Here is a 15,806-nt window from a genome sequence, read left to right as displayed (position 1 = left end):
ACTGGCCCCGTCCGTTCCTTTGAGTCGGGTAGGACTCCCGGAGGCGACGGGAGAGTCTGGAGCAGTCACTGACCCTGGACGAGCTGACGGGCTCCGTCCGTTCCTTTGAGTCGGGTAGGACTCCCGGAAGCGACGGGAGAGTCTGGAGCAGCCACTGACCCTGGACGAGCTGACGGGCTCCACCCGTTCCTTTGAGTCGGGTAGGACTCCCGGAAGCGACGGGAGAGTCCGGAGCAGCCACTGACCCTGGACGAGCTGACAGGCTCCACCCGTTCCTTTGAGTCGGGTAGGACTCCCGGAAGCGACGGGAGAGTCTGGAGCAGCCACTGACCCTGGACGAGCTGACGGGCTCCACCCGTTCCTTTGAGTCGGGTAGGACTCCCGGAGGCGACGGGAGAGTCTGGAGCAGTCACTGACCCTGGACGAGCTGACGGGCTCCACCCGTTCCTTTGAGTCGGGTAGGACTCCCGGAAGCGACGGGAGAGTCCGGAGCAGCCGCTGACCCTGGACGAGCTGACTGGCTCCGTCCGTTCCTTTGAGTCGGGTAGGACTCCCGGAGGCGACGGGAGAGTCTGGAGCAGTCACTGACCCTGGACGAGCTGACTGGCCCCGTCCGTTCCTTTGAGTCGGGTAGGACTCCCGGAAGCGACGGGAGAGTCCGGAGCAGCCGCTGACCCTGGACGAGCTGACTGGCCCCGTCCGTTCCTTTGAGTCGAGTAGGACTCCCGGAAGCGACGGGAGAGTCTGGAGCAGTCACTGACCCTGGACGAGCTGACTGGCTCCGTCCATTCCTTTGAGTCGGGTAAGACTCCCGGAAGCGACGGGAGAGTCTGGAGCAGTCACTGTCCCTGGACGAGCTGACTGGCTCCGTCCGTTCCTTTGAGTCGGGTAGGACTCCCGGAAGCGACGGGAGAGTCTGGAGCAGCCGCTGACCCTGGACGAGCTGACGGGCTCCGTCCGTTCCTTTGAGTCGGGTAGGACTCCCGGAAGCGACGGGAGAGTCTGGAGCAGCCGCTGACCCTGGACGAGCTGACGGGCTCCGTCCGTTCCTTTGAGTCGGGTAAGACTCCCGGAGGCGACGGGAGAGTCTGGAGCAGTCACTGACCCTGGACGGGCTGACTGGCTCCGTCCGTTCCTTTGAGTCGGGTAGGACTCCCGGAGGCGACGGGAGAGTCTGGAGCAGTCACTGACCCTGGACGAGCTGACTGGCTCCGTCCGTTCCTTTGAGTCGGGTAGGACTCCCGGAGGCGACGGGAGAGTCGGGAGCAGCCGCTGACCCTGGACGAGCTGACGGGCTCCGTCCGTTCCTTTGAGTCGGGTAAGACTCCAGGAAGCGACGGCTTACCGGTCGAGTTGTATTCGGCTCTGTGGAACCGGATGGGCCCCGACCTGCTGGAAGTGTACAACGCTACGCTCCTGGCAGGCAGCATGTCAGAATCCATGCGGAAGGGCATCATCACCCTCATCTACAAGCAGAAGGGGGAGAGGGAAGACATTAGAAATTGGAGGCCCATCTCACTCCTGAATGTGGACTACAAGATCCTGTCCAAGACTATCGCCAACAGGGTCAAGTCTGCACTGGAGCAGGTGATCCACCCGGACCAAACCTGTGCTGTACCGGGCAGGAAGATCTCAGACAGCCTCATGCAGCTCAGAGACACCATCGCCTACGTGCAGGACAGGGGTAGACGCCTGCCTGGTCAGCTTGGACCAGGAGAAAGCTTTCGACAGCATATTGCACACGTACATGGCGGATGGACTCTCCAAAGTGGGATTCGGGGAGGGAATCCGGAATTGGATCCAACTGCTCTACACAGACATCTGTGGTGCAGTCCAGGTCAATGGGTGGGAAACAGACAGCTTCCCCATCAGGTCTGGAGTCGGGCAGGGCTGCCCTCTCTCCCCTGTCTTGTCTGCAGCACATGAACAACCCTTTGCCGAAACCATCAGGAGGGATGAGGGGTGACGCTGCCAGGCAGTGGAGGGACCCAAGTCAAAACCTCCCCGTCCATGGACGACGTCACCGTCTTCTGCTCTGATCCGCGGTCAGTTCGCAGACTGATCAGCATCTGTGAATGGTTCGAGCTGGCATCGGGGGCCAGGGTCAACCGCACAGAGAGCGAAGCCATGCTCTTCGGCAACTGGCCCGGCCAATCCAGCGTCCCCTTCACCATCAGGTCTGATCACGTGAAGGTGTTGGGGATCTGGTTTGGAGGGGCCGAGGTGTGCAACAGGAACTGGCAAGGCCAAAAAGAAACTGGGACTGTGGGGAAGGCGCTCCCTATCGATAGTGGGCAAGAACCTGGTCATCAGGTGTGAGGTGCTCTCAGGGCTGCTGTACTTGTTGCAGGTGCGGCTAGTCCCCCGCTCCTTCAGCTCGGAAATCACCCGAGCCATCTTCAGATTCGTCCGGAGATCCAAGATGGAGCGGGTCAGACGGCCCACCATGCACAAGTCCCTGGACAACGGGGTCAAAAATGTCCCCAATGTCACCCTCACCCTGATGGCCAGCTTCGTGTGTGGCTGAATCAGGTTGTGTGTGGATCCCAGGTACGTGGGCACCAAGTACCACTACGTGCCCAGGTTCTACCTGTCGCCCTGGCTACGAAGGATGGGTCTGGGCCCTTCCCGTGCAACACCCGTCAGCTGGTCATTGCCGCCATACCTGTCCTTCGTAGAGAAGTTCTTTCAGGTCCACGCCTTTGACCACAGGGCCATCAGGCAGTGGTCAGCACGTAAGGTCCTGTGGGCACTGCGGGAGAAAGACGTGATGGACACAGTGGGGTGGTTCCCTGATCAGACTGTCCAGTTCATCTTGCAAAATGCCTCATCGCCAGACCTCACCAACAGGCATCAAGACCTCGCCTGGCTGGCGGTGAGAGGGACCCTCCCAGTCCGATGGCTCCTGTACGCCCGGAAGGTCGTCTCCATACCCCTCTGCCCACGGGAGGACTGCAGTGAGGAGGAGTTGGTGACCCACCTCTTAGCACACTGTGGGTTCGTGGAGAAGGTGTGGAGGAGGATGGAAGGGGCAGTGTCGAGGTTCATCCCCAGCAGCTGCGTAACCGAGGTGTCCCTGATTTACAGGCTATTCCCGGGGACGCACACGGAGACCAACATCCGGTGCTGCTGGCAGACCATCAGCTCGGTGAAGGACGCTCTTTGGTTAGCCCGAAACTTGATGGTCTACCAGCGCATGGGAATGTCCGTGGCTGAGTGGAGCCGGCTGGCACATTCTCGGCTGCAGGAGTACGTGCTGAGGGACGCTCTCAAACTTGGCGGAGCCACTGCAAGGGCCCAGTGGGGAAAGACCAGAGTCTACGGTTCTTCTCCCGTGGGAGTTGAGGGGTAGGGGGGCAGGGTGTTTACCCCTGAACAAGTGTATGTAAATATGGAATAACAGAGTGCCACGTGGGTGGCAAAAGTGTGGGAATGTAAAGTCTGTAATGGAAACATTTGTAAAAGAATGAGTCATTGAAGGTTTATTTTACACAATTTTATTTTTAAATAAAGTATATCTTGATTTTAAAAAAAGTTAGTGCAGCTGCCTCTCAGCTCCCATGACCAGAATTCAACCCCAGCCTCTGTTGTCTGTGTGGAGTTTGCACGCTCCCCCTGTGACTGTGGGTTTTCCCAGGTGATCCAGTTTTCTCCCTCACTCCAGACACCTGCAGGTCGAGGGGGTAACTGGTGGCTGTCAGTTCCCACTGGTGTAGGTTAGTGGTAAAAAGAATGGGAATGTGCGACAGAATAAGTGACGGGTACAGGGAAGAGGGGAGAGGGGGTATTAGGCTGGTGGGATTGATCCCCTGAGAGTAGATATAAACACCCAGATGGGAGTGTGCGACAGAATAAGTGACGGGTACAGGGAAATGGGGAGAGGGGGTATTAGGCTGGTGGGATTGATCCCCTGAGAGTAGATATAAACACCCAGATGGAAGTGTGAGAGAGAATGTGACGGGGGTGCAGGGAAGTGGGGAGAGGGGGTATCGGGCTGGTGGGATTGATCCCCTGAGAGTAGATATAAACACCCAGATGGGAGTGTGAGAGAGAATAAGTGACGGGTACAGGGAAGTGGGGAGAGGGGGTATCGGGCTGGTGGGATTGATCCCCTGAGAGTAGATATAAACACCCAGATGGGAGTGTGAGAGAGAAAACGTTACAGAGAGAGAAATTACTTCAGGGCCACTTTGGTAACAGTGTTTCTTGCTCTGTGTTTAGTGAGGAGTACAATAAACGTGGAGATTGGGGAATGAAACTGTTGTCTGAGGCTCTGAGGAACCCGGAGTGTAAAATACAGAAACTGGGGTAAGTACCAGACTGTGAGTCTGTTGATGTTTGTGTGGGTAAAGTTCCAATAATGCCCCAGTTCTGTTCTGATGAACCCCTGCGTCACTGTTCAAACCGTTGATGGTGACCTGTGGAGACTGACACTGAATCTGTTTGTTTCTCTCTTCTGTTTCCTCTCCGTCCATCAGGTTGACAGCTGATCATTTCACATCTGAGTTTGAGCACTTCATCTCCGATCTCAGTACAAACCACTCACTGAGAGAGGTGGAGCTGGACCTGAGTTACAGTGAATTGGGAGATGGGGGAATGAAACTGTTGTCTGAGGCTCTGAGGAACCCGGAGTGTAAAATACAGAAACTGGGGTAAGTATCAGACTGGTAGTCTGTTGATGTTTGTGTGGGTAAAGTTCCAATTATGTCCCAGTTCTATCCTGATGAACCCCTGCGTCACTGTTCAAACCGTTGATGGTTACCTGTGGAGATTTACATCAATTGTCTACGCTGCTGCACAACCCAAATAACAAGCCCTCACCTCGGGCACCATCTGCCCTGCAAGGGTCGGAGTGTTTTCAATGTAGCCTGTCCACCTCAGGTCACAGTGTGTATCTGGGGAGTGGGTCTGAGGTGGAATCAGCTCACACTGCAGGGGATGTGTGTGTGAAAGGATAGTTGAGCTTCCTTTACCCAGTTCCCTGTGGGGTCACGGACACAACAGGAAATTACTGACCATTGGACACCATCAGTCCCACAGAGAAAGGCGTCAGACCACAAAATGTTCAGGGTCAGATTGTGTGTTGAACATTTCTCACTGATTGATTTAAACTTGACTCAGTGTTTCGGTAACTTTAGTTCTCCAACTTTGACCTGGAGCTGGTTTAATATTCTCACTGAACTGTAAATCGATCCAAACCTCAGCTCTCAGTGTGGGGTTGGAGAATATTCTTGCTGAGGTGAAACCGGTTTGGAGTGTGGGTGTTTCCCCAAGGCAGCATTGTGTCGGTGGGGTGACTGGGTTGGGATGTACAGTTAACGTAGGTGGTGAGTGTGTGGAAGTTGAATCCGGATAAAGTCACTCAGAGACCGTATAAGTAGAAACTCTTTATTCAAAGCACCCGGGACTTAGTCAGTCAGTCTGTGACTGTTCCTGCCCGGTCCAGTAACTAGCTCACAATTCCCCTTACAGAATGGATATAGTCGTTCAGATATACACGCACCCCACCCCCCCAAGCTGGAGTCACAGTATTGCCTGACAGTACTGAGAGACAAATTACAAAATAGGCATAATGACCTGATACACAAAACAGACTGGAGCTGCCCTATCTCTATGCATGACTGCACAAGGAGATCAGCATCCTGAAACCCTACCATCAAAAAGAAATATTGTTCAGCATTGAATAACAAAATTAGCACTTCTGTTGATCATCAGCGATTTCTTTCAGAAAAACAGGATGCTATTGTTTAACGAAGTGTGAAACCTTTTACATACTTTATCATAACTTCCTTTAGATCATTAGATGATCAACAAAGCAGTAATTACAGCAGAACTCCTTCACAGAGAAAGCGACCGAGTACAGCACTGAGGGAGAAGCCCACCATTAACATTATAATTATAGATGATGCAAGTGCAGTTCCCCTGGAAAAGTTTCCCTGGTGTCTGCAGTGACAAGATGTATTTGCCACCCGGGTGCGGGACACACGTAAGTGTGGCCAAGAGGCTTCAGGGGAGGAGGTCATATTCAACAGGGACCTGAGGTACCACTCTTCAAAACAATCGCTGGGGATCCCCCTGCAATTCTGGACTTCATTACCCCGGGTGTTATTAGAGAAGCCCCCAAGCAGAGAGTTCCTTGCTAGAATTGAGGGGGATCACTGACGACCGTACCATAGTACCACTGTACCCATGCGAGGGTACTTGTGCACATATCCAGCATTCCCCTACTTCTTAGTGTTTGGCATATTTGTGGCAAAGGGCCAGGAAAGTATTATGGGCAAAATCAGACAGTCGGGGATGTTTGGGCCACGGCACTTGGGGAACTATTCCCTGAGTGGGCCTTGGGGAAAAGATGGTTCTAACCTGTGGGGAGCTGCTACGTCTTTGGTGACCATTGCTGCTGCCCTTATGTATGACTTCAGTTGACTGGAAGCCCGCAAAAGACAACAGCCCAGTACATGGTGAAGTCCGTAATAGGGTCCTTAGTCTGTAATTTTTTTACAGTCTGTACGATGTATCCACTGCGGTTGTCCTTCCAACTTGACAGCCGTGCGTGTGGTGAGCTGTACTTGGAATGGTACCAGTTCTTAATTAGTACCGGTTATGGGCTGAGTGCAGGTCAGTGGGACTAGGTAAGAAAAAGCATTCGGCACGGACTAGAAGGGTAGAGATTGCCTGTTTCCGTGCTGTCAAGGTTATATGGTACGTAGTCCTCGGGTTCGATGTTGGGGTAGTCACCTTGTTGTATCGTCTTCGTCCTTGTATGCCTGATGCACCTGTGAATGTAAGGCTTGGAGAATCTTAGTTAGGCAGCCCGTTTATATCAAGAGAGAGAGGCTGCATGGAATCCCATGGAGTCCTTAGGGGCTTTCCAAAGATTATTTCAGCTGCCGATAATCCCGTGTTTTTTCGGGAGGTGACCCTCAAACGGAATAATGCTAAGGGCAATACCTTTAACCAATTACGCTCAGTTTGCTCTGTAAGTTTTGCCATTTACCCTCTTCACTGTACCTGCAGCCTGGCGGTGGACTTGTTGTTGGATGGATAAGGCTTTGCAAGTTTCCTCATTTACTTTTGCTACATAATGGGGACCATTATCTGAACTCAGTATACTGGGGAATTACTTCTCGCAGCAGTATTTTAGCTGCTGTCAGGAGCTTAAAGAGATTTGGCACGTCAACAACTACACTCCAAAACTTCTATAGTTGCATCAATGTCTGGTATGGAGGGGCTACTGCACAGGACCGAAAGAAGCTGCAGAAGGTTGTAGATCTAGTCAGCTCCATCTTGGGCACTAGCCTACAAAGTACCCAGGATATGACAATAGACAATAGGTGCAGAAGTAGACCATTCGGCCCTTTGAGCCTGCACCGCCATTTTGAGATCAAGGCTGGTCAATTCCTATCAATACCCGGTTCCTGCCTTGTCCCCATATCCCTTGATTCCCCTATTCATAAGATACCTATCTAGCTCCTTCTTGAAAGCATCCAGAGAATTGGCCTCCACTACCTTCCGAGGCAGTGCATTCCAGACCCCCACAACTCTCTGGGAGAAGAAATTGTCCTAAATGACCTACCCCTTATTCTCAAACCATGCCCTCTGGTACTGGACTCTCCCAGCATCTGGAACATATTTCCTGCCTCTATCTTGTCCAAGTCCTTAATAATCTTATATGTTTCAATCAGATCCTCTCTCAATCTCCTTAATTCCAGTGTGGACAAGCCCAGTCTCTCTAACCTCTCTGCGTAAGGCAGTCCAGACATCCCAGGAATTAACCTCGTGAATCTACGCTGCACTTCCTCTACAGCCAGGATGTCCTTCCTTAACCCTGGAGACAAAAACTGTACACAATACTCCAGGTGTGGTCTCACCAGGGCCCTGTACAAATGCAAGAGGATTTCCTTGCTCTTGTACTCAATTCCCTTTGTAATAAAGGCCAGCATTCCATTAGCCTTCTTCACTGCCTGCTGCACTTGCTCATTCACCTTCAGTGACTGATGAACAAGGACTCCGAGATCTCTTTGTACTACTCCCTTACCCAACTCTACACCATTCAGATAATAATCTGCCTTCCTGTTCTTACTCCCAAAGCGGATAACCTCACACTTATTCACATTAAACGCCATCTGCCAAGTATCTGCCCACTCACCCAGCCTATCCAAGTCACCCTGAATTCTCCTAACATCCTCATCACATGTCACACTGCCACCCAGCTTAGTATCATCAGCAAATTTGCTGATGTTATTCTCAATGCCTTCATCTAAATCGTTGACGTAAATCGTAAACAGCTGTGGTCCCAATACCGAGCCCTGTGGCACCCCACTAGTCACCACCTGCCATTCCGAGAAACACCCATTCACCGCTACCCTTTGCTTTCTGTCTGCCAACCAGTTTTATATCCATGTCAATGCCTTCCCCCCGATGCCCTGAGCTTTGATTTTACCCACCAATCTTCTACGTGGGACCTTATCAAATGCCTTCTGAAAATCGAGGTACACTACATCCTCTGGATCTCCCCCGTCTAACTTCCTGGTTACATCCTCGAAGAACTCCAACAGATTAGTTAAGCAATGGTCAGGGAGCGGTGTCTCAGAAAGGCAGCATCCATTATTAAGGACCTCCAGCACCCAGGGCATACCCTTTTCTCACTGTTACCAGCAGGTAGGAGGTACAGAAGCCTGAAGACACACACTCAGCGATTCAGGAACAGCTTCTTCCCCTCCGCCATCAGGGAGGAGGTACAGGAGCCTGAAGGCACACACTCAGCGATTCAGGAACAGCCTCTTCCCCTCCGCCATCAGGTAGGAGGTACAGGAGCCTGAAGACACACACTCAGCGATTCAGGAACAGCTTCTTCCCCTCCGCCATCAGGTAGGAGGTACAGAAGCCTGAAGGCACACACTCAGCGATTCAGGAACAGCCTCTTCCCCTCCGCCATCAGGTAGGAGGTACAGGAGCCTGAAGACACACACTCAGCGATTCAGGAACAGCTTCTTCCCCTCCGCCATCAGGTAGGAGGTACAGGAGCCTGAAGACACACACTCAGCGATTCAGGAACAGCCTCTTCCCCTCCGCCATCAGGGAGGAGGTACAGGAGCCTGAAGGCACACTCTCAGCGATTCAGGAACAGCCTCTTCCCCTCCGCCATCAGGGAGGGGGTACAGAAGCCTGAAGGCACACACTCAGAGATTCAGGAACAGCCTCTTCCCCTCCGCCATCAGGGAGGAGGTACAGGAGTCTGAAGACACACACTCAGTGATCCTGTATTTCATTCCCCATTTGTCCCCCAGGTTTTAATCCTTGATCAAGGTTTTGCATTTATTACGTCTGGACTTTTTCTGGACCATTTTTACGGCTTGTCACGTCACAAGTCCCTTCCCATGGCCGCACTTCGTCCCCCAATTTCTTATGTAATAAACACTTAAAACACATAAATCCCTCTCTTTATCATGAAACAATTCATTCTTTTTGCCAAGTGAAGTTCCTGTACCTTTTTTTAAATCACACAACAGATCTTGTCCCATGTTTTTGTCTTTTTACCAGGCACGATGTCTGCTGCTCAGTTCTGTTGATTCTTACCTGACTTTGTTACCCGATACCTGCGCACAGTATCTACTGTTCAATTTTCCTGGTTCGTTTACCCGACTTTAATTCTTAGACAACTTCAAATTTTACCCGACCCGTGCCACCAATCCAATTGTATCCAATTATCCTTTCTTTTTTCTTTACCAGACATGGTATCAGATGTCCACTTTTCAAATAATTGTCCTACCTTATATGAGTCTCTCAGCAGATTGGATCTGGGTCCCCTCAAGGTTCTGTGCTGAGGTCCGAGCGAGGGGCAGAGACTCACACCTGTATCGCAGGGTGCGACAAAGACAATTCGTCTTTGCAGGTCCGATCAGTCCCGGCAGATAGGATTTTTGGTCTGTCACTTACTCAGCCTGCCTCCGTGTCACAGTCCCTATGTTGGTATCCTGCTCGCAGCGCCAAATGTGGAAGTCGTATCTGGATAAAGTCGCTCAGAGACCGTATGAGTACAAACTCTTTATTTAAAGCACCCGGGGCTTACTCAGTTAGTCACAAACTGTGACTGTTCCTGCCTAATCCACCAACTAACTCACAATTCCCTTTACAGAATGAATATAGTCGTTCAAATAACCCCTCCACACACACACACACACACACACACACAGACTCACACACAGACTCTCACACACACACACACACACACACACACACACACACACACACACACACACACACACACACCCACACCCACACCCACACCCCCACACCCACACCCACACCCACACCCACACACCCACACACACCCACACCCACCAAGCTGGAGTCACAGTATTGCTTGACAGTACTGAGAGACAAATTACAAAATAGGCATAATGACCTGATACACAAAACAGACCGGAGCTGCCCTATCTCTATGCATGACTGCACAAGGAGATCAGCATCCTGAAACCCTACCATCAAAAAGAAATATTGCTCAGCATTGAATAACAAAATTAGCACTTCTGTTGATCATCAGCGATTTCTTTCAGAAAAGCAGGCTGCTATTGTTTAACGTTTTAACCTTTTACATACTTTATCAAGTGGAGTCCCCTCCGAGGTTGACTCTGTGGCCACAGAATATTTGGACAGACGGAGAGGGAGTTGTGCTGTCATGTGATAACATGTCCAGAGGATGTCCTCTGGGACTAACATGAGGAACACAGGGATGTGCTGGGTTTTCCTGTGGAGACGGGACAAGGGGAGGGTAAGCTGGGAGTGTGGAAGGTTACACTGCCCCTGTGATTCAGTATAGAGCACAAGGTCCAGAGTGGTGGTGTACTGTGGAGTGGGGCTGGGATGTAGAGGGTGAACACAAATATACAATGTCCCCTGGGTTCTGCCATTTGTTCTGGGGAGATTTGAGTGTTTCCAGTTCGGAAGGTGCAGTGATGTTTATTCTCACTGGTGTCTGATGCTGGAGATTGGTGTTATCAGTAATTCTGGGTTAATAAACACTGAACATTACTGTGGGTATTGCTGAAAGTGGGATTAATAAACCCTGGGATTAAATTTCTCATCTCTCTCTGATCCACAGTCTAGGTTCTGTCGGTCTCACAGCTGCTGGTGTTGTGGATCTCACCTCCGCTCTCAGTACAAACCGTTCACTGGCGGAGCTGGACCTGGCTGATAATGAACTGGGAGATTCGGGAGTGAAACTGGTGTTTGAGGCTCTGAGGAACCCAGGGTGTAAAATACAGAAGCTGTGGTAAGTACCAGACTGTGAGACATTGGGACAGATCATCACTCCATCGATCTCCACAGACTGAGTAACAGGTCCTCACCTCGGGCTCCATCAGGTTCACTCACAACTTCAGTGCTAAAGTTTATCGTCAGGGGCAAATCTAAACAGGGTGTAAATGTTGTGAAAACTAGCTTTGTGCAACAACAGCACAGATCATTAGAGGCATGTCAGACATTAATTACACAGTAAACAAACAATTTGACAGAATCTATTCTGAGACGGGGAGAAAAGTCTGTGAGAAGGTTTGTGTGTTTTTCCGTGAGTAATTGAGTTTCCTGCTTGTATTTCAGTTTCCTCCCAAGTACAGAGACATACAAGATATTAGGTGAACTGGTCTTTCCAAATGTCCTGTGATTAGGTCTATTTCATGTGGTATCTCTAAATAAATGAAGTAGATATAATTAGCATCTTTCAGGTCAGTTCAATAACCGATGTAGTGTGGATAGTCTGTTGTTGAACTTTGGGATGTGCTTTCTCGGGCTCCTGTACCTCCTGTCTGATGACAGCATGGACAGATGGTGTGGGTTCCTGATGACAGATGTCACCTTCCTGAGGCATTGCCGATTGCAAATGTACTCGATGGTGGGGAGAGTTGTACGTGATGTGGAACTGTCTGTAGTGTCTTGTGTTCCTCCACATTGAAGTTTCTAATCAGACCGTGATGCAACCAGTCGGAATGCTTCTCTATGTACCTCTGTGGAGGTCTGTCACAGTCTGTGATGACGAATCAATCTCATTAATCTTCTGGGAACGTAGAGAAGCTGGTGTGAGCCGTTCATATTTGCCTCAATGTTCTGGGTCCAGGAGAGATTCTCTGAGACGTTGTCACCCAGGAACTTGCTGTTACTCACCCTTTCCACCGCTCACCCCTCACTGAGGACTGGTGCCAGTTTGTCTGATTTCCCCTTCCGCAAGTCCACAGTCAGTTCCTTGATCTTGTAGTTGTTCATTGTGGAAGGAGAGTTAAATTGCCTTTATTCTGGTTCTCTTGGGGATACGGGCACAACACAAAATTACTGACCAGTTGGACACCAGCAGTCTGACAGAGAGATATGTTTGGGAACACAGACCTGGACAATGTTGGTCTGGGACTAATGTGAGGAACACGGAGATTTGCCGGGGTTTTCTGTGGAGACGGGACAAGGGGAGGGAAAGCTGGGAGTGTGGAAGGTTACACTGCCTCCCTGTGATTCAGGATAGAGCACAAGGTCCAGAGTGGTGGTGTACTGTGGAGTGGGGCTGGGATGTAGAGGGTGAACACAAATATATAATGTCCCCGGGGTTTTGCCATTTGTTCTGGGGAGATTTGAGTGTTTCCAGTTCGGAAGGTGCAGTGATGTTTATACTCACTGGTGTCTGATGCTGGAGATTGGTGTTATCAGTAATTGTGGGGTTAATAAACACTGAACATTACTGTGGGTATTGCTGAAAGTGGGATTAATAAACCCTGGGATTAAACCTCATCTCTCTCTGATCCACAGTCTGGAGTCTGTAGGTCTCACAGCTGCTGGTGTTGTGGATCTCACCTCTGCTCTCAGTACAAACTGCTCACTGACTGAGTTGGACCTACGTGATAATGAACTGGGAGATTCAGGAGTGAAACTGGTGTTTGAGGCTCTGAGGAACCCAGAGTGTAAATTACAGAAACTGGGGTAAGTACCAGACTGTGAGACATTGGGACAGATCATCACTCCATCGATCTCCACAGACTGAGTAACAGGTCCTCACCTCGGTCTCCATGGGGTCCACTCACAACTTCAGTGCTAAAGTTTATTGTCAGGGGCAAATCTAAACAGGGTGTAAATGTTGTGAAAACTAGCTTTGTGCAACAACAGTACAGATCATTAGAGGCATGTCAGACATTAATTACACAGTAAACAAACAATTTGACAGAATCTATTCTGAGACGGGGAGAAAAGTCTGTGAGAAGGTTTGTGTGTTTTTCCGTGAGTAATTGAGTTTCCTGCTTGTATTTCAGTTTCCTCCCAAGTACAGAGACATACAAGGTATTAGGTGAACTGGTCTTTCCAAATGTCCTGTGATTAGGTCTATTTCATGTGGTATCTCTAAATAAATGAAGTAGTTATAATTAGCATCTTTCAGGTCAGTTCAATAACCGATGTAGTGTGGATAGTCTGTTGTTGAACTTTGGGATGTGGGTTCTCGGGCTCCTGTACCTCCTGTCTGATGACAGCATGGACAAGAGTACATGGACAGATGGTGTGGGTTCCTGATGACAGATGCCACCTTCCTGAGGCATTGCCGATTGCAAATGTCCTCGATGGTGGGGAGAGTTGTACGTGATGTGGAACTGTCTGTAGTGTCCTGTGTTCCTCGACATTGAAGTTTCTAATCAGACCGTGATGCAACCAGTCGGAATGCTTCTCTATGTACCTCTGTGGAGGTCTGTCACAGTCTGTGATGACGAATCAATCTCATTAATCTTCTGGGAATGTAGAGAAGCTGGTGTGAGCCGTTCATGGTTCCCTCTTTGTTCTGGGTCCAGGAGAGATTCTCTGAGATGTTGTCACCCAGGAACTTGCTGTTACTCACCCTTTCCACCGCTCACCCCTCACTGAGGACTGGTGCCAGTTTGTCTGATTTCCCTTCCGCAAGTCCACAGTCAGTTCCTTGATCTTGTAGTTGTTCATTGTGGAAGGAGAGTTAAATTGCCTTTATTCTGGTTCTATTGGGGATACGGGCACAACACAAAATTACTGACCAGTTGGACACCAGCAGTCCGACAGAGAGATATGTTTGGGAACACAGACCTGGACAATGTTGGTCTGGGACTAATGTGAGGAACACGGAGATTTGCCGGGGTTTTCTGTGGAGACGGGACAAGGGGAGGGTAAGCTGGGAGTGTGGAAGGTTACACTGCCTCCCTGTGATTCAGTATCGAGCACAAGGTCCAGAGTGGTGGTGTACTGTGGAGTGGGGCTGGGATGTAGAGGGTGAACACAAATATACAGTGTCCCCGGGGTTCTGCCATTTGTTCTGGGGAGATTTGAGTGTTTCCAGTTCGGAAGGTGCAGTGATGTTTATACTCACTGGTGTCTGATGCTGGAGATTGGTGTTATCAGTAATTGTGGGGTTAATAAACACTGAACATTACTGTGGGTACTGGTGAAAGTGGGATTAATAAACCCTGGGATTAAACTTCTCATCTCTCTCTGATCCACAGTCTAGATTTTGTCGGTCTCACAGCTGCTGGTGTTGTGGATCTCACCTCCGCTCTCAGTACAAACCGCTCACTGACGGAGCTGGACCTGGCTAATAATGAACTGGGAGATTCAGGAGTGAAACTGGTGTCTGAGGCTCTGAGGAACCCAGGGTGTAAAATACAGAAACTGTGGTAAGTACCAAACTGTGAGACATTGGGACAGATCATCACTCCATCGATCTCCACAGACTGAGTAACAGGTCCTCACCTCGGTCTCCATGGGGTCCACTCACAACTTCAGTGCTAAAGTTTATTGTCAGGGGCAAATCTAAACAGGGTGTAAATGTTGTGAAAACTAGCTTTGTGCAACAACAGTACAGATCATTAGAGGCATGTCAGACATTAATTACACAGTAAACAAACAATTTGACAGAATCTATTCTGAGACGGGGAGAAAAGTCTGTGAGAAGGTTTGTGTGTTTTTCCGTGAGTAATTGAGTTTCCTCCTTGTATTTCAGTTTCCTCCCAAGTACAGAGACATACAAGGTATTAGGTGAACTGGTCTTTCCAAATGTCCTGTGATTAGGTCTATTTCATGTGGTATCTCTAAATAAATGAAGTAGTTATAATTAGCATCTTTCAGGTCAGTTCAATAACCGATGTAGTGTGGATAGTCTGTTGTTGAACTTTGGGATGTGGGTTCTCGGGCTCCTGTACCTCCTGTCTGATGACAGCATGGACAAGAGTACATGGACAGATGGTGTGGGTTCCTGATGACAGATGCCACCTTCCTGAGGCATTGCCGATTGCAAATGTCCTCGATGGTGGGGAGAGTTGTACGTGATGTGGAACTGTCTGTAGTGTCCTGTGTTCCTCGACATTGAAGTTTCTAATCAGACCGTGATGCAACCAGTCGGAATGCTTCTCTATGTACCTCTGTGGAGGTCTGTCACAGTCTGTGATGACGAATCAATCTCATTAATCTTCTGGGAATGTAGAGAAGCTGGTGTGAGCCGTTCATGGTTCCCTCTTTGTTCTGGGTCCAGGAGAGATTCTCTGAGATGTTGTCACCCAGGAACTTGCTGTTACTCACCCTTTCCACCGCTCACCCCTCACTGAGGACTGGTGCCAGTTTGTCTGATTTCCCTTCCGCAAGTCCACAGTCAGTTCCTTGATCTTGTAGTTGTTCATTGTGGAAGGAGAGTTAAATTGCCTTTATTCTGGTTCTATTGGGGATACGGGCACAACACAAAATTACTGACCAGTTGGACACCAGCAGTCCGACAGAGAGATATGTTTGGGAACACAGACCTGGACAATGTTGGTCTGGGA

At 49.9% G+C, this 15,806-nt stretch overlaps 1 protein-coding gene across 7 annotated transcripts in view; it reads left to right on the top strand.

Moving 5' to 3' along the window:
- LOC132388707 (ribonuclease inhibitor-like) overlaps positions 1-15,806 on the top strand; it is a 39,721-nt gene that overhangs the window by 14,308 nt on the left and 9,607 nt on the right. For 5 of the 7 annotated variants that reach the window (XM_059961078.1, XM_059961080.1, XM_059961081.1 and 2 more), the window contains 5 exons: positions 4,222-4,308; positions 4,479-4,652; positions 11,105-11,275; positions 12,793-12,963; positions 14,496-14,666. In XM_059961078.1, coding sequence (XP_059817061.1) covers positions 4,222-4,308; positions 4,479-4,652; positions 11,105-11,275; positions 12,793-12,963; positions 14,496-14,666 — 774 coding nt within the window. The remainder of the gene's footprint in view (positions 1-4,221; positions 4,309-4,478; positions 4,653-11,104; positions 11,276-12,792; positions 12,964-14,495; positions 14,667-15,806) is intronic. The other 2 variants (XM_059961082.1, XM_059961083.1) reach the window with 2 other exon arrangements.

This window comes from Hypanus sabinus, unplaced genomic scaffold (genome assembly GCF_030144855.1).
Source record: "Hypanus sabinus isolate sHypSab1 unplaced genomic scaffold, sHypSab1.hap1 scaffold_385, whole genome shotgun sequence".
Lineage (NCBI taxonomy): Eukaryota > Metazoa > Chordata > Chondrichthyes > Myliobatiformes > Dasyatidae > Hypanus > Hypanus sabinus.
Note: the sequence above shows the minus strand (reverse complement) of the source record. Positions and strands in the feature narration are given on the sequence as shown.